Genomic DNA, 25,377 nt, shown 5'->3' on the forward strand with positions numbered 1-25,377 from the left:
TGTGAGACATTTCTGTGCTCATACCTACCCTGTGACAGCCTACTTACCATCAATTGAGAAGGTTCTCATAGTTGCTGTTCATGATATTCTTTCAAGTTTCTTGAAAGAAGTATGTGTGTATAAGGTGAAAAGTGTGTGTTTCTGGTATTTTCAAGCTTAAAGATGATGTCCTACTTTACTGACAATAAACTAATAGTGTTGTTGGGAGGTATCTATGTCTTCAAGGCCTTATTTAGAAATGTAAAAAAATAGAAAATGCTATTTTTTATATTTCTCCTCACTTGCTTATGAATTGAGTATTCAAGTTGCTTAGTAGCAGACACAATAAGCATTAATTGCAATTATAGGAATTCTAAAAGCTTACTGAGAAAGGCCTGTTTCAGCTTGCAGAATCTCCACTGCATCTGTACTGTGTTCTTTGCAAATCACAGCAGCAGGGAGATGGTGGACATACTTAACTGTTTCATTAGATTGTAGACTTTGTTTTGCAACTGGGAATTTAAATCCTTGCAACTGTCAGAAATGGTCTGGTGTAAACGTGAACAAACTGAAGGAAATGAGAGAGCTGGATTTCTGGCAAGATGGTGCACTGTCAGGTCAGTCCAAACTGTAAAATGGATGGCATTCTTTGAAAGTCTGCTGCTAAAAGAACAAGCTATGTTATACAAGACTTACTCAGCCTGAAAAGTGTATAATTGAAGTACATAATTTTGTATGGCCTTGATGAAGATCCTATAAATAGATATGTCTGTAGGCAGGAGGAACAGAGGTTGACTAAAAGAGGGAGATGTTACAATAGCCATGGTGAGCATATTCAGTGTTGACATTTTTGACAGTGCTGACGGTGTTTTTGTCCAGAGCTGTGAGCTGTTCTATCTTAAGCAGTCATTTTTCTGTTTGTTAAGTGAAGTATTACAGACTTCATGTTTGGCTGCTTTACCCAATTGTTGTGCTTGAAGTGCAAACTGATGTTACTGAGCTTGTCAAAGTATTGTAACCCTTGTTCTAATGGGCACTGCTATAGCCAGATTGGAAGTGAGTTGCATCATAAACTCAACGTGGTTTGTATCATCAGTTCATTGCCGACTGCCTCATGTAACTTAAAATATTGTGCAGTTGATCTGGAGTTTTGGGGGAAAGTTCACAACCAATTACAGTCAGGTAAATCTCCATGTGGTTTTCCTCACTCGAAAGCCAGACTGAGAGTAACAAGCATGAAACAGTAGTCTCAGAGCAGAAGGTAATTTAGAATTACCCAGCACTGCCCGGAGGTCTGCAGCCTGCATGAGCAGGTTATGGTTGTGTGCTCTGTTGGAACTGGTGCCATCAGATTAAAATCCAAGGAGCATATGCTCCAAAGGTGAACGATATGCTGCTCTGCCCCTGAGCAATTTATTCCATGCCTTAACACAGGTCTGGAAAACTTGAATTAACTCTAGAGGACTTTGTATCGGATACTACTTGGAAGACCAGACAGCATTTTAAGGAGCATCCTTAAAGGTGCATAGAAAATATGCAGCTGTCCGAACAAGGTGTAACTGCTTATCTCTAAAGCGAGATTCACAACAGAAGAAACACTGTTCTCAGAAGTCTGATTTATGTGGAGACAGAAGCTGACTTTGCAGCTGTGTTAGGTGAGTTCCATTTTTCAGGGCCATGGATGGTAAACCTGGTAGAAGTAGCAGGTGGTGCTGAGGAATTTAATTTCCTTTTTTTTTCTCCTTCTGCCCAAGACTTGTCTGAAAAGTCATCAAATCTAAACTCTGCAGTGTTCTCTGAGTTTCATCCACTTTCAATTATCCACTATCGTGTTGCTTTTTTTCTCTTCTAGTCAGCTTTAAAATGCGCTTTTGTTTCTCTCTTCTTCAGCCTTTTCTTGTGGTTGAAGCATCACAGCAGGGTATTTCCATTTTTTTCACTGATGGATAGAACTACTGTTTTGCTTAAATGCTTTCAAATGGTGTTTATTACAACCACAGAAATATGCAAAGAGAATGAAAGTAGGCGTGACCTTGTCCTTCCTCCTGCAAGACATTTGGTACTAACTTCCACACAAATTATAAGGAGAGGGTGTTATCAGTTTTTAGCTAGAATTGTTTTAGCAAAATGGAGTGTTACAACCTTAAGTGAATCTGCCATGTCTTTTTTGTTATTCTTTTCATTTCTCTTCTAATGCCATCAACAGTTCTCTCAAACCAATTTATTTACAAAAAAGAAAAAACACAGTGTAAGAAAAAAAGACAGCTAGGAATTAAGAAACAAGTGTACTTTTAGTGTACCAGCTTATTGTTAGCAGTAAGGATCAAGGTCTAACAAACCAAAAATATGGTTTTGAAAAGTTCTTCATGAAGAAGACAGTAGGAATTCAGGCAAACGAAAAAGGAATGAATTTCACTATCTGAAACTCAACACCTGAGTTCTTAAGTAATGATATATTTGCTCAGGGCCGTTAACTTTTTTAATATGTAGTATGTTTCTATTGCAGATACATTATGTTCTACCATTGCCTGTGTGCCTGCTTTGTCTGACCTCCTGTGGATACCAACATCAAGTGGGTGACTTTTGTTGTGTTCATTTAAAAGGTTTCATTATTCTTATGTTTTATACAGAGCTTTCTCAAGTGATAAAAGGTAGTTAACAGAAGATTTACCTGTAGTGGGAGAATGCCATTCTAAAAAAAAAAAAAATAAATAAATAAAAGCTGGAAGGGTTAAAAGGAAGAGTTAAAAAAAAAAAAAAAAAAAAAAAAAAGCAGCCTATAACTAGAAATAGTCTGTAAGAAGAAAATTTTAATAAACTGGGCTGCGAATGCTGAATACTATTAAATCGTGAAGGGCTTTTTATGCCCTATGCATTTTAATGTATTTTCCTACATTGTGGTTATTTTCAATCTGTTAATTAATTCTCCTTTCTAGTTGAAGTTATATTGTTATTTTAAATAAGTGCAGGACAGCATGGAAGGTAGTAGAATCAATCCTTCGGTGCATTGGAGTTGCAGGCAGAAACAGAAAAGTGTGTATAAACATGTTGCATTGTAAATGCTGGTGGTTGTTAGAGCAGCATGAGTAATAATTAATCCTTTAAAAATTCAATCTTCAAATATGATCAATATTAAAAATATCAAAATAACCCTATTGGATCAAATTAATTGTTCCTTAGTTACAGAATCAGATCTCTTACAGATAGCTCCATTGATCACCAAATCAAAACATATTCATAGAAGATTATGTTATTTATACTAATGGCAAAAATGTTTATAAGTGAACTGGTAATTTTTAATTTCACTGAGTTCTGGTTGCATGTTGGATATCAACTTTCAGATATGTATGGGCCTTGTACATTGCATCTGTTTGGGCAACAAATACCTGTGTGGGTTCTGTGAGTAACTTACCTACAGATAAGTAGGTATTCTGAGTATATTAAATCTTCAATGCAATGGTTATTTTCTTCAACAAAACATGAATTTCTGGGTGGCTTAATAGAAATGCACATTTATTCCCTTCATTGAGCATTGTTTGCCTGATTGTGGTCTTTGCAGCTGAAAGACCTTCATGGCAATATATGACTGAGGCCCAGAGGCCCACAGCCCAAATTCACTTGTACTTAGAAATGTAGATTTATGATTCTGTGATATATTAGCTCTGTGTTGCTTCAGTTTGGAAATTAAAATGATGTATTTTTCTATTGATTATGTCGTGATCTTCTTGTTGGGTACTTTATTTTTTGCTTTGTTTTGCCGGCTTTCTGTTTGTATTTACCATCAAGTTAGCATAGTTCTGTCCTCTTCTATATGTAAATTGAGTATTTTTATTTGTTACATAGATCATGAAATGAATACTTTATTCCTTTGAGGTGTTAATCCTTTTTCCTGCTGGCTTAGCTATTGTGATCTTTTTTTAGTAGAGCAGGTCATTTTTAACCCATATAAATGTAAACCCACATAAATCATATAGTCAACTTTTCCTTAATAACTGTAGTTTTGAGAGGGGGGAAAAAATTAAAAGTAACTCTCCAAACAGGTATTTTATGATAAAGCAGTATATGTAGGTTTATCCAAAAGTAATGCTTATTTACTTTGATGGAAACTACATCAAATATCAAGAGAACAATAATGCTATTTGTCAGAGAAAATTCTCAGCTAAAAACACTATTTTTAACATAGTTATCACCATGATCTATACATTTTTGCCAGCCATAAACAAGAGCCTGAATTCCAAGCTTGTGAAGATCTCCGTGGCAGTCTGGAACATGGCTTGTCTTTAACATCATCTTTGCCACTGCTACAGTGCACCACTCCACTGCCTTACTGCTCATATCCACTGTTTGGTCTCCATAAACATTCAACAAACATCAATGAATGTCAGTGGGAACAATTTTTTCCATATGGGGGAATTCAGTGACACATCTTTGCTTCATACACATGGCCATGTCAGATGCTGTTTTGTCAAACTGCCCCTCTGCTGCCATGTGTTGTATAACAACAAAATGTTAAGAGACTTTTGGTGGGAAGGTTCAAATGCTTTACTACTAACATCTCCCTTCGATGTCATAGGCCAACATAAGATAATAAGAGGCATTACTTTCAGAGCAGCCCATGTAAAATAGGAAGCATTACTTGCAGAGTAGCCCTCATAGTTTTCATAACAGCAAGCTTTGTAGATTATGGCCAGTATGGGTACATCTTGAGACTGGTGTTCAACATCTTTATTAACAGATGTGAGACTGTGAGGTTGAGTGTATGCTCAGCAAGTTTGTTGATAACACTGAGTGGTGCAGTCACTACAATAGAAGAAAAGGATATCATCCAGAGGCACCTGGACAGGCTTGAAAAGTGAGCCCATGAGAACTAATGAGGCTCAGTAGGGTCAAAAGCAAGGTGTTGCACTTGGACTCAGACAATCCTAGATATGAATATAGAGAGAATGAGAGAAGAACTCATTGACGTCAGCCATCCAGAGAAGTACTAGGGATTCTGTTTGATGAAAAGCTGGACAGGAGCCAGCAGTATAGCAGTAGAATCATAGAATCACAAGGTTGGAAAGGACCTACAAGATACATCTAGTGCAACTGTCCTCCCACCACCATTGTTGCCACAAGCTACTAAACCATATCTGCTAACTCCTCATCCAGACACCTCTTGAACACTGCCAGGGATAGCAACTCCACCACCTCCCTGGGCAGGCCATTCCAGTGCCTGACCACTCTCTGAGAGAAAAAGTTTTTCCTTGTATCTTATCTAAACCTCCTCTGGTACAACTTGTGGCCATTTTCTTGGGTTTTGTTTCTTGCCTGAGAGAAGAGGCCAAACCCCTCCTCACCACAACCAATAAGGTCTCCTCTGAGCCACCTCTTCTCCAGACTAAATAAATCCCAGCTTTCTCAGCCGCTCCTTATAGGGGTTGTGCTCCAGACCCCTCACGAGTTTCATTGCCCTTCTCTGGATACATTCCCAGGGTCTTAATGTCATTCTTGTAGTGAGGGGCTCAAATCTGAACACAGTACTCAAGGTATGGCCTCACCAGTGCTAAGAGCAGGGGGATGATCACCTCTCTGCTCCTGCTGGCCACACTTTCTAATGCAGGCCAGGATGCTGTTGGCCCTCTTGGCCAACTGAGCACACTGTTGGCTCATGTTCAGCCAAGCATCAAACAACACCCCCAGGTCCCTTTCCTCTTCACAGTCATCCAGCCACTCAGCCTGAAGCCTATAGCGCTGTATGGGATTATTGTGGCCAAAGTGCAGGACCTGGCACTTGGCTTTGTTGAATCTCATCCCATTCACCTCAACCCAGTGATCCAACTTATCTAAATTCCTCTGAAGGGCCTCCCCACCCTCAGGCAGATTGACACTACCTTCCATTTTGGTGTCATCTGCAAACTTACTGAGGATACACTCAATCCCTTCATCTAAGTCATCAATAAAGATATTAAACAAGATGGGCCCCAGTACCGACCCCTGGGGGACACCTCTTGTAACAGGTCACCTGACTTAACTCCATTAACCACTACTCGTTGGGCACAGCCCTCTACCCAGTTCCTTACCAAAAAAAGTATACCTGTCCAGACCACAGGCAGCCAGTTTCCCTTGTCAAAAACTTTGCTGTCAAAGGCTTTGCTGAAATTTAGGTAGACTGCATTGACAGCCTTTCCTTCATCTACCAGTCTGCTCACCCAGTCATAGAAGGAGATGAGGTTGGTCAAGCATGGCTTGCCTTTCATGAACCCGTGCTGGGTTGGTCTGATCCCCTGGAATTCATGCATGTGCTGTGTGATCTCACCCAAGATGATTTGCTCTGTAGCTTTCCCTAGTACCGAGGTCAGGCCAATAGGCCTGTGGTTCCCCAGATCCTCCTTACAGCCCTTCTTGTAGATGGGAGCCACATTGGTAAGCCTCCTTCATGCAGCCTGGAAGGCCAGTGGTATCCTGGACTACATCTAAAGAGTGGTGACCAGCAGAGAGAGGGAGGTGATTGTCCCCCTCTTCTCTACCCTGGTGAGACCCCCACCCTGGAGTACTGTGTAGTAGGTTCTCCAGGCCTGAGGAATATGAAGGATATGTAACAGTTGGAGTGTGTCCAGAGAAGTCCCACAAAGATGGTCAGAGGGCTGAAGCACCACACCTACGAAGAAACGTTGAGGGAATTGTTTCTCTTGGAGAGGAGAAGACTCTGGGAAGACCTCATTGCAATCTTCTAGAAAGGATCTTACAAGGAGATGGGGAACCAACTTTTTTCACAGGTGGAAAATGACAGGACAAGGGCAAGGGGAAATGGTTTTAAACTGAAATAGGGGAGATTTCAGTTTGATGTTAGGAAGAAATTTGGAAGAAACCTGTTCCAATGCGGTGAGGCATTGGAACAGGTTGCCCAGAGAAGTTGTGGATGTCCCATTCCCGGGGGCGTTGAAGGCCAGGCTTGGTGGGTTCCTGGACACTCTGGTCAAGTGCTTGGCAACCCTGCCCATGGCAAGGAGTTGGAACTAAATGATGTTTTAGCACCCTTTCAACCAAAGCCATTCTGTGATTCTACAAAATTAAAGTGAAACTCAACTTTTAGTAGACCTTCTAAGCTGTTCTCTTATTCTCAGTAATAAGAGTTTATGTTCCTTGTGTCAGAAGGATTTGTTAGATAAAAGTATTGCAAGCAAGACTGTATGCAGTGATTGAAAAAGTACTCTTTACGTTTCTTTTAGACAAATGTTCTGAACAGAAACAAAAGGAAAACAATGGCCTGTCTTACAATGGCTAATATAGAAGGCACAGCAACTGCCACTGTACACCAGAATGGTGACATCCTTGGGAATACTAGGGCACCCAAGCAGACAGAGCCATTGCTACAAGTGTACCTTTATTATTCACCTGGGAAGACGGGAGGAGATTATCTTCAATTTCCAGCTGGAGAATACATTGCAGAAGAGATTTGCACTGTTGCCTGCAAAGCATGTGGTAAGTATACATGCTGTGGTTTTTTTGACAGTGTAATTGCACTTGATGCAAGAGAGCTTTTAATAAACCAAAGCTCATCATAATACTGGTGTTTTAACAGAAATGCTAATCTCTTTAATGTTTTTCAACTCATCATTATCAGTAGTGATTAGCGCAAGGCTTCTGTTGCTATCAGAAAGCTTGTGAAGCTGCAATTATAATCTGGTGACCACGTCTACTACATTCATTTGTATTTGTAATATATATATTTTATATATTTATGTAAATATAAGTATGTAATATAAATGTATAATGCATATTTTTATATTTATTTATATTATTTATTTACTTTAAATGCTTCACTTTACTATGTATTTATTTACTATAAATGAAATGAATCACTTTTTATATGGAAAATGGTATATTAGATTAACATGACCACTATGTCTGTGGCTTTTTTTTTTTGAATCGTTTACAAAGTTAAGTCAGCAAATATGTAGTCAACTTTAGAATAAATAAATAAATAATCCTATGTCTAGTTAACAATGCCTTTGAATTGTTACATTTACCCAGACCATAGGTAGGTGCTGAGACCTGTAGTAAAACAATTTGAATGTGTTTTGAGCGAGGATTTTTCCTTTCATTGCAGTAACAGCTTGAATCTCTGAATTTGGGCAATTTGGATAAAAAAAAAATTAATCTCAAAGTCCAGATACTAAAGAGACTTTATTATGCACATGTGTGCACCTGCACACAGTGTCTCTGTCTCTTTTTGGGACTGTCCATCGTACAAGACTTTGTCTTTTAGTTCTCCAAATGCCACATTTCAGGTGCAAATGACTTTAAAAGAAGTGATCATAATTTCAGGTATTTGTTTTCCAATGAGTCACAAACGTGTACCCAGTTTGGAAACGTCTCCTTAGTGACTTATCGATTATTGTGAATTCTGTAGTAAGAGAACATTACTTAGCATTGTTGCCAGTGTTTTTGGTGGGTGTTTTTTGACTTTTCTTTTAATACTAACATGGCTGTAATACCCTCAAGTACAGTATTTAATAAGTATGTAAGGCTAGTTGGCATAGGGGAGGAGGTTCTTCACTTTTTGAATGCTGAAGAGGTGAATTTTTTACAGTAGATTATATTTGTTCCCATAAAACATTTAACTGCTACTGCAGTGAAGGACCAGTGCTGAGGGGATTAACTAGAGAATGATTTCACTAGAAAGTGGAGGAATAAAATGTTCTTTAAGTTTAATCTTCTCATATCAACTTGCCAGAATATTAAAGTAATAAGGTCTTGTGTACGTCAAACTTAGTATGTTTGATGTATGTCTATGTTAGAATAGCATAGTCTTTGAAGGAATGTATTGTGTGATCAGCTGGGATGACATCAGGTACTTTCTTTTCCTTACTTTTTATTTGACTAGGTTATTTTTGTCATAGAGAGAACGTCATAAATTCTTCTAACTCGTCTAACAAATCAGTTATTTAAAACTCAGCTTCCAGAAAACCAGGCAACTTACTTCTGTTATTTCTTGTCTACTTTTTATTTCCATTTTCTCTTCTCTAATTTAAATTCACCTTTTTTCAGTTTTCAGATGTTCGTTTAAAGTCATGGTTTTTTCCATCCTTTCCCCATCACCACTTCTAGAGAGACACTTACATTACCATCATTATATTATTTTTATATCATTTTTAATGAAGATTTTTGATGGATTTCAATAGTTTGTATGTCTTAACTATTTCCATTTTTTACTGTCTTCTGCACCATCTCTAATTTCCCATGAATATGTGCAGACCAGGTCGTGTACAATATTCTTCTTGTCCATGTCACAAACATGCAAGATATAATTCCTGCTAACCTAGGAATCCAATTGGTTGTATTTCCCATGACATTATCTAAAGACTTCATGTTTCTTGTTTTCTCAGACGCCACCAGTCTTTCTCAAGGCTTCTAGCTTCCATTTTGTGGGTTTGACTGGTTTCTAGCTCCCAGATGTATCCTTCTATAACTGACTATTTTAGGAAATAATTTTGTATAAACAGAATTCCTTACTGAGTGGGTTTTATCTTTTTAGCTATTGTTACATCACTCTCTATCAGTTTGCAATTCATATTTGTAGTGGTGTTGTAATTCCTTCTATAAATGAAATATTTTGTTATCTTGAGCCTTCATCCTTTTAAAGCTAAGATGGAGAAAGTCTTCTGAAGAGTGGTTTCTGCCTGACAGCTACCATGGCAGTATTTTGCTGCCAGATTGTCAGAGGAATTTGTAACTTCATTACCTTCTGAAGACTGAAATGGTTTTTGTATGTAGGGCTTCTTTTTCTTTTTCATAATAGTTATCAGTTCTTAAATTACAAACTATCACTTCTAGTAATTTTCACTTTTTTTTTTTTTAATGAGATTTTATGCTTGTAGGTCTGCATAGCATACATACTCCAAGAACGCTTAAACTGGCAAGAATTTTCAGGAATTTTCTATGAATCAATATACTTGATAAAGAAGAGAGTAGTTTAGGTAGTAAGAATGTCTGAGATGCAATAAATTTGGAAAATATTGAACAACTTTCTCCATGATTTGAGTAACTGCTAGATCCCTTGATGGCAGACCTGGTTACATCAAAGTATGAATGCTGCTTGTGGCAAGCAGTCTTGTGTACATTTTAGACAAGTTAAACAATTGAAGGTTTACCTATCTCAGCTGGCTTGGCTTCAAATCTGCTGAATATGGCATATATTAGCTCTATAAATTATATTAGCTCTATATATATAATATATAAATATATATTAGCTATATAAATTTTCATCTGTATAAATATTCTGTAGTTGAGTGCCAGTTCAAGACATTCATGTAGTGGCTAGGTTTTTCCTCTTTTTATTAAAACCACACAAACAAAAAAACAGCATTCAATTTTGGGAAAAATGTAGTTAATACAAACCTTCTTGTACGTTGTTTGGATTTTGATATTAAAAACTGTCAGAACATAAAACTGACAAATTTTCTAACCAGAACTGTTGACTTTAAGGTTAAATCAATGAGTTGTTTTCAGCAGACAGCCTTACCTATGTCATCTGCCCTGTAAGATGACTCTAAAATAGTTGCACCAAAATGAAGGGAAGCCTTAACTAAAGAAAGGAAATGATATTAGAACAAGTAACTATCAAAATGAGATACAAAAAATTATTCTAGAGGTTATAGCATCATTGCATTAGATTCATTTTCTAAATTCGGTATCTGAGATCTGTTTTTGCTAATGACCATCTTAAATCCTTTCCCTTTCTCTTCTTCAAATTAATCTAAAATGAAATTATACTTTTAAATAGTTTTTAGTATTTATATTTTTTACTAAAAAAAAATGGCATAATCAGTGTGGATGTGGAGCTATGAAAGCACAGTGAGGAAAGGGAGGAGCTCTATAAAAATGTTTTTGCTGTGGTTTTTTTTTAGGCTTGAGGTAGAAGTTTGAGGATTAAAACTATGCTGTGTTAAAGACTTTCATGATGTTGCTTGACAAATGGTATAGGGTGCTGTGGCTTTTTTGTTTAGTCTTGTCTACTAAACAAAACACTTGCCAAGAGACAGCTCTGGTTTTGTTTGCTGTAGTCCAGACAATCTGTTTAATAGCCTTGCTAGGCATGAAAAGTGGAGAGTAATTCTACTTTATTATGTCTGAGTCACTGTTGCCTCTTCTAACTATTCTTTGTTTTATTTGCTAATGTGATTAGTGAACTGTAGAAAACCAGTGGAGGTTTTTAATACCTCTTTGAACAGCTTTTCTGATTTTACTTGTATTGAAAATGATTTCTCAGAAATTTTCACTATTGGTTAATTGTCTAGGTTTCATGGGAAGGCTTAGACGCACAGACACCCTTTCCATCCTCCCACTCTTCCCCATCCTTTTTGGTTTTCATTGTTTCTGTAGAAAACACTTAAGTCCTCATAGTGGTAGTTGTTTGAAATATCCCTGCAATTACTAGTGCTGCCAAAATTTACAAGAAAAAGGAAGTGTTTGAACTTTGCTTTCATCAGACCTTAATGGACAACTTTCAAGACCCTAATAAATGGGTTTTCTCTAAATGCGTAATGGTAGAAAATTTTTCAAGTCTGGCAACATTTTGATGCTGATGCTAATATATATAATTTCCCTCTCCTCCACGTTTTCTTTCCTCCTTAGGAATTAAGAGGTTTAACACCCTTTCTTGATGAACACATGATCTATATGTCCCCAAGCACTAGCAGTGAAAGATACCAACTACCATATGAAATTACAAATGATTAAGTATGAAGGATGGATGAGTGCTTAAATTACTTCCTAAGCATAGGAGGGAAGCAAAGGTGGATTTGTTTTTGTTTTGTTAATGACTATATTTCACCTTGTAGGAAGAATTTCAAAGTCCTGTTCCTCACTTAAGAAATCAGTTTCTGTTGTGAACGGCAGTGATGTGATCTGGGTTGAAGTATTGAAGTGTTGTGTGTAAATGTGTATGTTTCTCTTTATTTTTATTTGTTTTTTTCTGTAATGTACTTGGTGAAACACAATACCTTAGCATTTGAGTTTAAAAATTACTTGGAATTGTTCAGTGAATTTATTTCAGATTTTAACAGGGTAATATCTTAATGAGACTACATAAATATTCAACACTGTCTTCAGTGGTGTCTGGCATCTGGCTAGAATCTCAAATAGGTTGGTAATTTACTTGCATTATACTGTAAAATATTCTGTGATAATTTGGTATGCATACGCCACACAGACTCAGAACTAAAGTCAGTTATTGTTGCTTTGAAGACTGGTAATCTGTAATATGAACTGATCTGATTTCACAACTGAATTCAGTTGCATAGGATTAGGGTTAGGACAGACTTGTTCTTAACTCCAGAAAAAAAATGTAATTAGTTGTTTTTTGTTTTTTGTTTTTTGTTTTTTAAATCTAAGATCAAATATTTCTTACTGTACCATGAATTTGCTACATCCTGATTTACACTCAGTCCCTCATTTGTTAATCTGTTCAGAGTTATTCTTGTGGGATTTTTTTTTTTGTTTTCATTCCTCTTTAGTTACTTCACATAGTTCCTTCTGTTTTCTTCCACTGAAAATCACGTGTCAGTATCTGTAGACCTGGCACATTTTGGTGAGCTATCTCAGATGATTAGCTTGTAGATTTCAACAGCTTAATCTGACAGCTACACAAGAGCGCTTGCTCTTAGCCTTGTTGCTGGCTCCTTGCCCACAACATACTCAATTTATAAGAAGTTTAAGCTTGTTCTTAAGGAGGGAATTACTTTTTGTTCTATGTGCTTACGCAGTTTTATACCTAGAGTTGATTCATTTGTTTCTAAATGATTAAATGTGCTTTAGATTTGATGACAAGGGCCTACCTCCTTCAATAATTACCTGCACTTAGACATTGTTACGAACCTCTAGCTGGGAACTGTGGGAGCAAACTCCCCCAGCCACTGTAAGGGCAGAGCAAGTGTGAGGTCAGCTCATGAGTCTGAGTGTGTGCAAGTCCATGGGGCCAGACAGCATGTATCACAGGGTTTTGAGGGAGCTGGCTGATGTAGTTGTTGAGATGCTCTCCATCATATTTCATAAGTCATGGCTGACAGGCAAAATCCCTGGGGACTGGAAAAAGAGAAACATCACTCCCATTTTCAAGAGAGGAAGGAGGTGTCAGGGAATTACAAGCTGGCGGACCTCACCTCTGTGCCTGGGAAGATCATGTAACAGATCTTCATAAAAGACATGTTAAGGCATGTGATGGATGAGTAGATGATCCGAAACAGGCAGCATGGCTTCACCAAGGGCAGAGTTGTGCCTGGCTACTCTGATAGCCTTCTGTGATGGAGCAACAGTATCAGCGGACAAAGAGAGGGCAACTGATGTCACCTACCTGGAGTTGTGCAAGGCCTTTGACATGATCCTGCACCACATCGTTATCTCGAAACTGGAAAGATAAAGATTTGAAGGGTGGGCTTTTCAGTGGATATTGGATTGGTTGGAATTTTGCATCCAGAAGGTTGTGATCAGTGGTTGTGTGTCCAAGTGGAGGCTGGTAATAAGTAGTGTCCCACAGGGGTCAATCTTGGGACCAGTACTCCTTGTCAGTGAGACAGATGATGGGATTGAATGCACCCTCAACAAGTTTGTTGATGTCACCAAGCTGAGTGGTGTGACTGACAGAGCAAAAGGAAGGAAGGCCATCTAGAGGAACCTAGATAAACTTGAAAGGTGGGCCCTGGTGGACCTAATGAGATTCAACAAAATAAAGTGGAAGGTTTTGCACTTGAGTGAAGGTAATCCCAGATATGTATACAAACCAGAAGAAGAACTCCTTGGGAGTAGCATTGCTGAGAAGGACTTTAGGGATCCTGGTTGATGAAAAACCTAACATGAACCAGGAATGCACACTTGCACTCTGGAAGGCCAATGTTATCCTGGGTTCTATCAGAAGAGGGATGGCCAGCAGGGCAAGGGAAGTGATTGTCCCCCTCTACTCTGCCCTTGTGAGACCCAGACTAGAATACTGCATCTCTAAGTCTGGGCCCTCCAACACAGTGAAGATGTGGAGCTTTTGGAGAGAGTTCAGAGGAGGGCAATGAAGATGTTTCAAGAGCTGTAAACCTCTCCTGTTAAGACAGGCTGAAGAAACTGGGCTTATTCAAAATGGAAAAGAAGAGAAGGCTGCAGGGAGGCTTCATTGCAGCCTTCCAATATTTAAAGTTTAAAAAATTAGAAATATGAGGGAAATCAACTTTTTACATGGGTAGATAGCGATAGGACAAGGGAGAATGATTTTAAACTAAGGAAGGGAAGATTTAGATTAGATGTCAGGGGGAAGTTTTTTTTGCTGACAGTGGTGAGGTCCTGGAACATGTTGCCCAGAGAGATTGTGGATACCCTATTCTTGAAGGTGTTTAGGGCCAGTTTGGATAGGGCCTTGGGCAGTCTGATCGAGTACTTGACCTAGCAGTTGGCAACCGTGCCTGCGGCCAGTGTTGGGGCTTTATGGTCCTTGGCATCCCCCTGAACCCAAGTTGTTCTGTGATTCTGTGAAGTCTATAAAAAACTTTTTCTTTCTCTTGATTTCTGTGTGAATTTCTGTGATTTCCTTCTAAGTCTTCAGGATGGAATTGATTTTTAGTGTTTTGCCTCTTGCCAGAATTCTTGTGTCTCTTAACATTATTTGCAATTGCATTTGTTCTCACTATCTGTGAGGTATTTAAAATATTCATGTTTATTTCATAGAATAGAATCATAGAATCACCAAGGTTGGAAAAGACCTTTAAGACCATCTGGTCCAACTGTCCTCCTACTAGCAATATTTTCCAACTGAACCATGTCCCTTAGTACCACATCTGAATGTTTTTTTGAACACTTCCAGGGATGGTGACTCAACCATATTCCTGAGCAGCCCTTTCCAGCACTTGACCACTTTCAGAGAAGAAATGTTTCCTAATATCCAACCTAAACCTCCTTCAGTGCAACTTGAGACAGTTCCTTCCAGTCCTATAGCAAACTGTGTGGGAGAAGACACTGACCCAAACTTGACCAACTGCCTCCCTTCAAGTAGTTGTAGAGAGCTATTGTCTCCTTGAGCCTCTTCTTCTGCAGACTGAGCAATCCCAGTTCCTTCAGCCACACCTCGTAAGGTTTGTGCTCCAGATCTCTCACCAGCTTCCCTGACCTTCTCTGGGCATGACCCAGGGTCTTGATGTCTTTCTTGTAGTGAGGGCCCCAAAACTGGACACAGTACTTGAGATGTAACCTCACCAGAGCAGAATATTAGGGGACAATCACCTCCCTGGTCCAGCTGACTAAACCATTTCTTATACAAGCAAGGGTGCCATTGGCCTTCTTGGCTACCTGGGCATACTGCTGTCTCATGTTCAGCCAACTATTGTAATCCCCAGGTTCATTTCCTTATCTTGACTTTCACCCTACAACTTTTATCCTACTCTCTGATCTATGCACCTGTATCCCATTATGTCTTGTAAGTTTTTCAGTGGTTGAATTTCTTTCTTTAATACTGCAAGGTCTTGGATATCTAACCTGTTTTCCAAATCATAACACTGGCATCACACACAACAGTATGGTATATTACAGAACTTTGTTGTCTGTCTTTCAAGGTAGACTGTACCCTGCAGTTAGAAGCCTCAAAGGCAAATTATAATTTTGTGCTTCTGAAGATCTGGTACTTCACAGATTTACACAGTTTAAAAGTAGAATTGATTCTCAGTTCTCACTGAAAGAGTTCTCTGAAAGAGAGCTTTCTGAGGGGAAAAAAATATATCCATTTTTGTACATTTGGTTTTGTTCTTAACTGAGTGTAAATGGCAGGTTGTTCTAGTAATGATGGGCTCTGATTATTTGTCAATCAGGAATAATGAAATCAATAGCTAGATTCGATTTTTGGAAAAGGTAAGGACAAAGTAACGTACTGTTGTTGATTGTTACTTCTTGAACTAAAAGGCTAATAATCCATTGTATTAAATGCCATCCAGATAAAATCTTATAATTTGAACATTAAGAATAGAGTAACAAGTAAGTACAATCTTGTTAAAGAATGAGAAAACAAACCAGAAAAAAATCTGCAGGTTTTAAGATGATCTCTGCAATGCTGTTGACAGTGGTAGAGCTGTGTAATGAATAGTTGGAGAACATGTGTTATCTACTACTTTTAACAATGTAATTTTCATAGTAAGATTGATTCTTTATGAAAACAAATTCTTATAAATACTTCTCTGTTCTTTATTTAGGTATCATGCCAGTTTATCATAACATGTTTGCACTCATGAGTGAAACAGATAGAGTTTGGTATCCTCCAAATCACATTTTTCACATAGATGAAGCAACCAGACTAATACTACTGTACCGGATAAGGTAATCCAAAGCAAATGTTACACACTTTTCATGATAGTATAGAAGTGTGTGAGGAAAATACAGTCAGTAATGTAGTTAGATGAACTGTAATTTCTCTGTTACAGACACTGTTGGTGAGATCTGGATAAAAGACAGATAAGAGAATAAAAATCAAGTAACTTCAGTTGTATACATATTATATGTATGCCATTTCAAATTGGAGAAAAAAAAATTCAAATGTATGAGGAATTAAAATAATATTGTTCTTAGGAGTACTATATCTCTATCTCCTTACTTGCCCATTTGGAGTCAGTAGGAGTTCTGAAATGCAGAATGATTATTTTAGTCAGGTGGATGCCTGCAATAGATCCATTTTTGTCTACCCTGATTTCTGAATGCGGGCTTCTAAATCTACAATCACCATTTTCCTTAGGGAATAGGCTGCTTTTTCTTTAAATTGCATAATGTAACCTGATAACTTGATTGTTTCTTTAGGAATTGTTTTAGTGGAAACTGAAAGAGTAACACAAGATCTTCTGTATTCTGACTAGTAAGGGTAGATTTGCAGAGCTCATTGTTTTTACCAGTTCAGCTTCTCACCCTCTAAGTGTTGTACTACACACCAAGAACTAAATCAAATCCTTCTGTTGACTTTGGAGGGCTTAATATTGGCTTTTCAGAGCAGCAGAACAGCCAGCACTTACTTTAGGTGTACAAAATATGTAATTTTTGGTGTTGGTAAACAAGCGTATATTTTCACTGTCATTTACTTAAATATTTTTTAACAGGTTTTATTTTCCTCACTGGTATTGCAATGGCACAAGCAGAGCATATCGCTATGGCATTATTCGGGGTTCAGAAAGCCCTGTTCTTGATGATCTTGTCATGTCTTACCTATTTGCACAGGTATGATTTTCTTGATTATATCTTTAAAATGCAGACTTAGAAAGGTTGATGGTATTTCTCCCTTTCACTTCTAATAGTAGTTATGCAAATTCTTTTGACAGTTTGAAGCTTTTAAACAGAAAAATTAAAGCTTGTGTCACATTGTATTTCTGCAGAGGTGAAGTTCAAATGGCAGTTGTGGGGAGAGCAGGGAGACTGTGCAGTTCCCATCTAGTGCCACCACGTGAAAATTTTTCTACTGTGACTTTCATTTTGGACTGTTATAATGTGGAACAACATTCTCCACATATGTTAGCATTGCAGTTTGTATGACAAGTTGCTGTCTGTCTGCCATTTCCAACAGCTCTGGTTATGATATCCATTCAGCAGATAGTTGTGTCTTCTGTGACACCTATAGCCTTTCCAACTACAGAAACTGATGCAGTTACACAGAGTTCCTGAAGGAACATGAAGCAATCCAGGTTTCAGGTTGCAGGATGTGCCCAAGCTTTCCATCAGTGTCTGGTGACAGCAGTGAGCACACCTGTAGGAAATATGACCAGATGGAAGTATTTCTCAGCCTGTGGACAGAGCTTTGGGAGGAGATGAGTGGGTTGATGAACATCAGGAAGTTGAAGGAGACTGACTGGCGGAGCTGTTCTCTGCCATCCACAAGACAGATGCTTTAGCTGACCACAGCAAGAGAAATGAAGGGCTACCTCTCTTCTCAAAAACAGGAGGAAGGAAGGTAGCAAGGAGAGAGAGGGGAATAGAGGCAGGTTTCTGCTGGGAGTGGCAGGTGAATCTCCTCCCTGCCCATCTCACCCTCACATTCAGGTGCCCTTTTACATAAGGAAAGAAGCTTTGGAATTTGATGAACAGATAGATGTAGATGAAGGTTCATCCAGGCTGCAGGATCACCTAGGGCTAGACAGCCTTTCACCCATATCATGAGCACCTCGGTCAATACAAGAAGTGTTTTTGTGATAGGTGACTCCTTTCTCAGAGGAACAGAGGGTCTCATATACCAAACAGACTCAAACCATAGGAAAGTCTATTGCCATCTTGGGTAAGAGACATCACTGCAAAACTCACTACCCTGGTGTGTTTCTCTACTTAATGTCTATTAGTGGGTTTTCATGTCCATGGTGATGAGGTAGCAAAAAAGTCCAAGAGAAATCAGAAGGGACATCAGGGTCTTGGGGTTATATTTTTCTCTATCCTCCCAGAAGCCTGGAGCAATGTTGAAAGGAACAGGCAGACCCAGGTGTTGAATAGGTGGCTCCAAGGCTGGTGTCACCTGCAGAATTTTGCTTCTTGATCTTGGAATAGCCTTCTCAAGTTGAGACCCACTGGCAACCACTGAGTTGCACCTTTCTTAGAAGGTGGGAAGACTTCTGTGCTTGAGCTAGCAGAACTGATTGATAGAGCTTTAAACTAGTTTTGAAGGGGAAAAGAATAGAGCCAGTCTCACCAGTATTATGTTATGGAATGACATACCAAAATTTGAGGGCATTATTAGCATAATTGAAATCTGTTGGGAGGAATCCTAGGACCCTGTGTGATGAGGGATGGTTATAGATTCATCAACAGAGAGACATAGGCAGGGCATATAAAGTGGAAATGTGGTGCTGGGTATGAGGGAGGGCCTGGAGTGCATGAAGCTTGTAGTTGGCAGTGAGATGGTTAAGAGCCTTGGAGTAGGGATTAAGGGACAAGCAAATAGACCTTCAAACAACATCCACTTTATTACATGTCTTCCAGCTGAGATGATAACATCAGTGAATCATTACTGAAGGAAATAAGAGAACTCTTGATCAACTGCCCTTGTGACTTCAATTTGTCAGGCTTAAACTGGGAATACCACACAGCTGATACAGACAGATTCAGAATGTTCCTAATACACCATGAATAACTTTCTGGTACAGGTACCAAGGGAGCCAATGAGAAAAGATGCCCTACTAGATTTGCTGCTTATGAGCTGAGAAGGTCTTGTGAGTGAAATGGCAATTAGTGGCTGTCTTAACTGTAGTGACTATGATGTTGCATAGTTTATAATCTTTAGTGGCAGGGTGAAAACTGCCATCAAGACTTCAGCTTTGGATGTGAAGAAAGCAGACTTCAGGCTGCCCAGGAAACTGGTTAGAAGTGTCTGCTGGGAAACTAGTTTTAAGGTGTTGGGGTTCATCAGTGCTGGTCTGTTTTTGAATACCACCTCTTAAAAGCCCAGGAACAAGCAATTCCAAAGTGTCAGAAGTCAACAAAGCAGGGCAGAAAGCTGGTTTGGCTCAACGGGGACCTTCGCCTAGAGCTCAGGCAGAAAAAAAGAAAGTGTGTGGCCAGAAAGTGAGGTTAGGCGGTATTGTAGGAGTATAGGAGTGTTGTTCCCTTCTGTAGGGAGAAAATTTGTACAAAAAAAAAAAAAAAAAAAAAAAAAAAAAGGTCAGTAAGAATTGAAGCTGACCAACAAAGAGAATAACAGGACTTTTAAAAAAATTTTGATGTAAACAGGGCTAGAGATCGGACTGGTGACCAGTCACTAGTGTGGGATTCTGGAAGCTTCCATTTTTAAGGCCTGTTATTAATGTTTTCATCAATGACTTGGATAAAAACTGGAAGGTATAGTAAGTAAGTTTGCAAAGAAGACTGAATTAGGAGAAGCTGTAGACTCTCTAAAAGACATCTTGAGAGATAGAGCTGGAAAATCATCAACCAAATGAAGTATAAGAAGAGGAAGTGCCAGATTCTCCAATCCTAGATATATGTATAGAGTGGGGGGACAAGAGTCTAGAGAGCAGCACCACAGAAACGGATCTCTGTGTTCTGGTTGATGGCAAGTTGAACAGGAGACAGCACTATGCACTGGCAACCAATAGGGCTAACCATGCCTTCATGCTTATCAGGTACATCATTGCCAGCCAGTCAAAGGGAGGAATTGTCTCACCCTGCTCTGTACTGGTATGACCTCACCTTGAGTACTGTGTGCAGTTTTGGATGACACAGTATAAAAATATAAAACTACTAGTGTCCAAAGGAGCGCTACAAAGATGTGGTAAAGGGTCTAGAGGGGAAGATGTATGAGGAGCATCAGAAGTCCCTTAGTTTGCTTAGGCTAGAGAAGAGGAGGCTGAGGGGAGACTTCATGGTGGCCTACAGCTCCTCATGAGGGGAGCGGAGAGACAATGCTAACCTCTACTCTCTACTTACAGCAACAGTACTTGAGGGAATGGTACAGTGCTGTGTCAGGTGAGGCTCAGGCTGGGGATTAGGAAAAGGTTCTTCATCAAAGAATGATCAGTCACTGGATCAGGCTCTCCAAAGCAGTGGTCATGGCATCAAGCCTGCTGGAGTTCAAACAGCATTTGGACAGTGCTTTCAGAAATATTATCTGATTTATGAGAGTCCTTTGTGGAGCTAGGAGGTGCATTTGATGATATCTTTCCTTCCCTTCCAATTCAGGATATTCTGTGGCTCTGTGACACACGGACCTAGTAAAGATTTTAATCAAGCACATTTTGAGAACAGTTTCTAATCACAATTGTATCTGGTGTCCAGTATGAGCATATGTAGTTCTCTGGAAATGGAAAGTTTCACTTAAAAGAATGTAGAATAAATAGCAAAACCAACAAAATAAAATTATAACACTGCAGTTCATGTACAAATATTTTTAGTTGCTTTCTTGCATTTTTCTTCAGTGGCGAGATGATTTTTTGGGTGGATGGATACAGATGCCTGTCACTCATGAAACGCAGGAAGAATGCCTTGGAATGGCTGTTCTGGATATGATGAGGGTGGCCAAGGAAAAGGACCAAACCCCACTGGCTGTTTACAACTCAATCAGGTAACTCAATAGTTCATAACTGTGTAACACCTGTTATCTATAGATATTAATTTTGCACCCTAGTCTGTCACGAGTTGAAGATCTTTTGTCCCATAGGAAGCGGGGCCCTCTTTCCCCTCCCCATTCCCCTGCAGAAAGAAAGCAGAGAAGTGAAAAGGAGAGATTACAGCTCAAGTGAGTTAGAGAGAAGCTCATTTACTAGAAATGATAAAGGAATGTGTGATAATACAACACAAAAGGAATCAAGGGTAATAAACAAAGAGGGCAGAGAAACATCTTTCTGACTGTGCTGCAAATGGTAGTATGGCCAGAAGTAAGGCCATGGAAACCATGTAAGAGTGACTGGAGCTGCTGGGAACTGTAGTTCCCAGGAGCTGCAGCTCCTCAGCAGCCATCCCAACTCTGACAGTTCACTGCATGATGTCATGGTTTTGAATACCTATGAAAGGCCATGACATAGCAGTCTGGGTGGAGATGTTTAACTACTGGGGATTGATTTAGCCTTGCATATTGGTTCCATAAATTTACATATAGTGTAAGCTTGAAATCAATAGAAAGCTTGTATCACAACAGCTATTCTTTTTGTTTTTCAGTACATGGATTTTTTCCAGTTCAGATCAGGGCCAGCTTCAAAGTTGAGATCAAGTTGCACAGGGCCTTGGCAGTAAAGTTCTGAAAATGTCCAGGAATGAGGATTCCACCATGCCTTTGTGAAGTTTTGACATATGTATTATCATCCTCACTAGGGAGAATTTTCTCCTCATTTGATTGATCTCTCCTTTGTGATACCACATGTACAATACCTTGTCCTATTACTGTGCATATCTGTGAAAATCCTACATCAACTAACATAACTAGTTAGTTGAACAAAATTGCTAGAACACCTTACTGGGGCCTTTTCTCCACCCTGTACAAAATTCCATAAGCCTTTTTGCTCATATTGTATGTTCCAGGCTCTTAACTATCTCTGACAAATCTCCACTAAACTTGCTTCAGTTCATCAGTGCACTCCAATTTGTCAAAGTAATCAGTTTCTGCTTCAGCTGAGTGAATTCTGGCTTGGTATTTCATTATTAGTGTTTGTCTTTTAATGAAGGCTAGCAGGTAGAGTTAAATAAAATAAGACAACAGATTGACCAGCTGATTGGAGGTGTCAAACTACATTTTTGTCTTTTGATCCAATATGGACAGTGATATGAAATACTTTCATGAGAATCAGCAGCAGTGTTACTTGTGTTCTACCACCTATTGTATTTTCCATAATGAACTCTAAATTCTATTTGTTGAGCATCTTCTTTCCACTCTATACACTAAACAAAGCAACTCTGTATCTTGCAATTTTTATTTATTTATTTATTTATTTATTTATTGCTGTCTTGCCTCAGGCTTAAATAATGTCTTGAACTGGTGTCCAGATATATGGAAAATGCATAATGTAATATATGTTCAAATGAAGTTGAGGGGGGACAAAAAAGGAAAATGGAAGAAGAGATAAGGCTATATTTGAAAGATTGTATTACAAGCTGAAGAAAGAATCCTTGTTATCCTAGAGCTTAAAAAGGTTACATTTAGTGGAAAATGTTTTTTTCACGTCTTGTTCAGCACAGAGCTAGATATCTTTGCTGGATTTAATTGGTCAAATCATTAGTTGTGGTTTTTGTTTATTTGCTTGTTTTTTTTGTTTGTTTGTTTGTTTTTTTGATGGTTATATATTCACAGCTACAAAATGTTTTTGCCTAAATGTGTGCGAGCAAAGATCCAAGAATACCACATTTTGACCCGAAAGAGAATAAGGTACAGGTTCCGTAAATTCATACAGCAGTTCAGCCAGTGCAAAGCTACTGCCAGGAACTTGAAACTTAAGTATCTCATAAATTTGGAAACCCTTCAGTCTGCCTTCTATTCAGAGGTTTTTGAAGTAAAAGAACCTGGTGGAGATCCTTCTGGGGAAGAAAGTTTTGCAACTATTGTAATAACTGGAAATGGTGGAATTCAGTGCTCAAGAGGAAAACTTAAAAACTGTGAGATGCTGGCAGAGCAGGTAATTTCTTTAAATGTATCTACTCCATTATTTTAATAGTTGCACAGTTTGTCGTTGATTAGCTTCATTAGTTTGATTAGCTTGTTAAAATTTATGTTCAATAAAGTGCATGTTGTCCTTGAATTCTGTTTGAAATCAGGACTATACAGGATCCAGAAAAACAAGGCAAATTCCACTTTATATTGCTTCACTTAGACTCTTACCAGTGTCTGAACTAGCAAATTTAAAGAGATGTTTCTATAACTGCAGTCTGTTTACTCCTTTTTTCAAGAGCTAGGTGATAAGTGGTTCAATAACTTGTCGTGATCTTATGCTGTTGTATTTTTATTTATCTCTATTGTTTCTTTTGTGTATGGTTTCCCAGCATGACTGTTCTTTGGTAAAATGTACCAAAATCTGATAGTAGCTGTGTAAAGTAAGAGTGTGGGAATTTTCTAAAGGTAAGATTAAGGGCAAAGTGAAGCAGATGTCAGTTTTCCAAAATAATTACATCTATTGCTTGGTAGTTTTAATGCATAAAGTGTAGCAGTCAGACCAAACTACAAAAAAAACTGGTGACATGTTTATAATATACTATAATGATTTGTAAAAATGCCATTTTTTCCTAAAACTTTAAAAAAAAAAAATCTGATTACTTAACCAGATTTTCTACTTTTTTTTCTTAGAATGTTTGCAGATTCATTCTAGGTCCAGTAATTTCCTTTACATTATGTGGCAGTCCTCATCCTTGTGCAATTTTCTGTAGTCACTAGTTGCTCTTGCAGGAGCTGATGTTTGGTTTCTGTAGTTTCTAGTTTTTGGTGCACAAAACTTATGCATTTTGTGCTGTCATGGCAACTAAGCCTTTAGTAAGTGTAGTGTTTAAACTGATCTCTTTTCAAATTACTATTTCAGAACTATTTTTCGTAATTGATAATATTAGCATCCTTAGTGACAAAGACAGCATGTAGGCCAAATGTATTTTCGCTGTTACAGAAACTGTGTACAAAATATGTTGTGAAAATTTAATGAAGGAATAAGATTGACTGTAAAAGTGATCATAGCTTTCAGCAGACTCTACTGATGACACCTGATTGAGATGTTGAATTGAAACAAGATTTTTAATTTTTTGAAGTTGATAATAGCGTATGTGTGGTAAATTATAAGGAAATTTGTTTTGCCAGTTCACATTTAATAATTAATTAATAGAGCTTCAGAGTCTTAAATGTATTTGAGCTGATTCATGAATTCTGATAATCAATTCAGTAGTATGACATTCAGTAGTATGACATGTATTAGGATACACTTACAGCCTTATAAATAGGATGAATTTGCTTTGGAAGAGTAGTTAAACACATCTTTAAAACACATCTTTATTTAAGATGTTTAGCATTTAAAGTTCTGCTGCAAACAAAACAAGATATGACCTATATGACATGGTAATTTGACGTGTGAAAGACTTAAGGAAATCAGGAATATTATATATTATTTTATCAAAAAGTCCCTGACCTGCCACCAAGTGAAAAAGTCATAGATTTCCTCGGTGGGAATCTTCTTACCTGGTCAGAGATTGTCAAAGCTGAGAAAATCTTTTCTTAAACATTTTCTCCATCAATACTATCTCCATCTCTTTGGTACCAGATCTTGCAGCTTGCATTCCTGCAAATGAAGACATCATATTCTGAAATGTTAACAGGCTCTCTAATCAGGATGTTAAAAAAAAAAAAAAGTTAAACCTCACAGAATACTGCTTTTCATTAATTTTATTAGTGTGTTTAAGGCTTGTTGAGCCTCTTCATTTCTAACTTCACAAGACTAATGTTGTAGGAATTCTAATGCTACAAATAGATGTGGGTTTTTTAAGCTGAAATTTGTTGATGATGAGGCTATGTAATTATTTGTTGTAGGATTTACAAACATATTGTGATTTTCCTGATATCATTGATGTGAGCATTAAACAAGCAAGTCAAGAAGGTTCCAGTGAGAGGAGAATTGTCACCATTCACAAACAAGACAGCAAGAATCTGGTCTGTGTACATTTGCTTGCCTTTTTTGTTTTCCGTATAGATGTTGCTTTGAGCAAACTGCGGTGTTCATGGTTTTATATAACAAAATATTAGTTGTTAATTAAGCATGAGGTAAAACTGAATGCATTTTTGCAATATAAGCAGTGTATTAAAACCCTGAATATCTTGTGCGTGGACTAATGTAGACAATTCTAGCTTAAGATGATCGTGGATGGATTGATTCTCCTTTGTTGGAGCCTGAAATCTGAGTCTGTGTTTTAGCAATCTAGCATACTGTTTGTATGAAGTCATGATTAAGCTGGCTGACAGTGACCAAAAAA

At 38.2% G+C, this 25,377-nt stretch overlaps 1 protein-coding gene across 7 annotated transcripts in view; it reads left to right on the forward strand.

The window, feature by feature from the left end:
• Positions 1–25,377, forward strand: part of JAK2 (Janus kinase 2) — an 85,461-nt gene that overhangs the window by 28,997 nt on the left and 31,087 nt on the right. For 3 of the 7 annotated variants that reach the window (XM_048930720.1, XM_048930721.1, XM_048930723.1), the window contains exons 3-10: positions 1,414–1,634; positions 2,486–2,551; positions 7,191–7,443; positions 16,182–16,305; positions 17,073–17,190; positions 20,865–21,010; positions 22,730–23,051; positions 24,938–25,057. In XM_048930720.1, the coding sequence (XP_048786677.1) occupies positions 7,224–7,443; positions 16,182–16,305; positions 17,073–17,190; positions 20,865–21,010; positions 22,730–23,051; positions 24,938–25,057 (1,050 nt within the window). In that variant the 5' untranslated portion in view covers positions 1,414–1,634; positions 2,486–2,551; positions 7,191–7,223. The remainder of the gene's footprint in view (positions 1–1,413; positions 1,635–2,485; positions 2,552–7,190; positions 7,444–16,181; positions 16,306–17,072; positions 17,191–20,864; positions 21,011–22,729; positions 23,052–24,937; positions 25,058–25,377) is intronic. The other 4 variants (XM_048930724.1, XM_048930718.1, XM_048930719.1 and 1 more) reach the window with 2 other exon arrangements.

The sequence above is a fragment of the Lagopus muta genome, chromosome Z, assembly GCF_023343835.1.
Source record: "Lagopus muta isolate bLagMut1 chromosome Z, bLagMut1 primary, whole genome shotgun sequence".
Lineage (NCBI taxonomy): Eukaryota > Metazoa > Chordata > Aves > Galliformes > Phasianidae > Lagopus > Lagopus muta.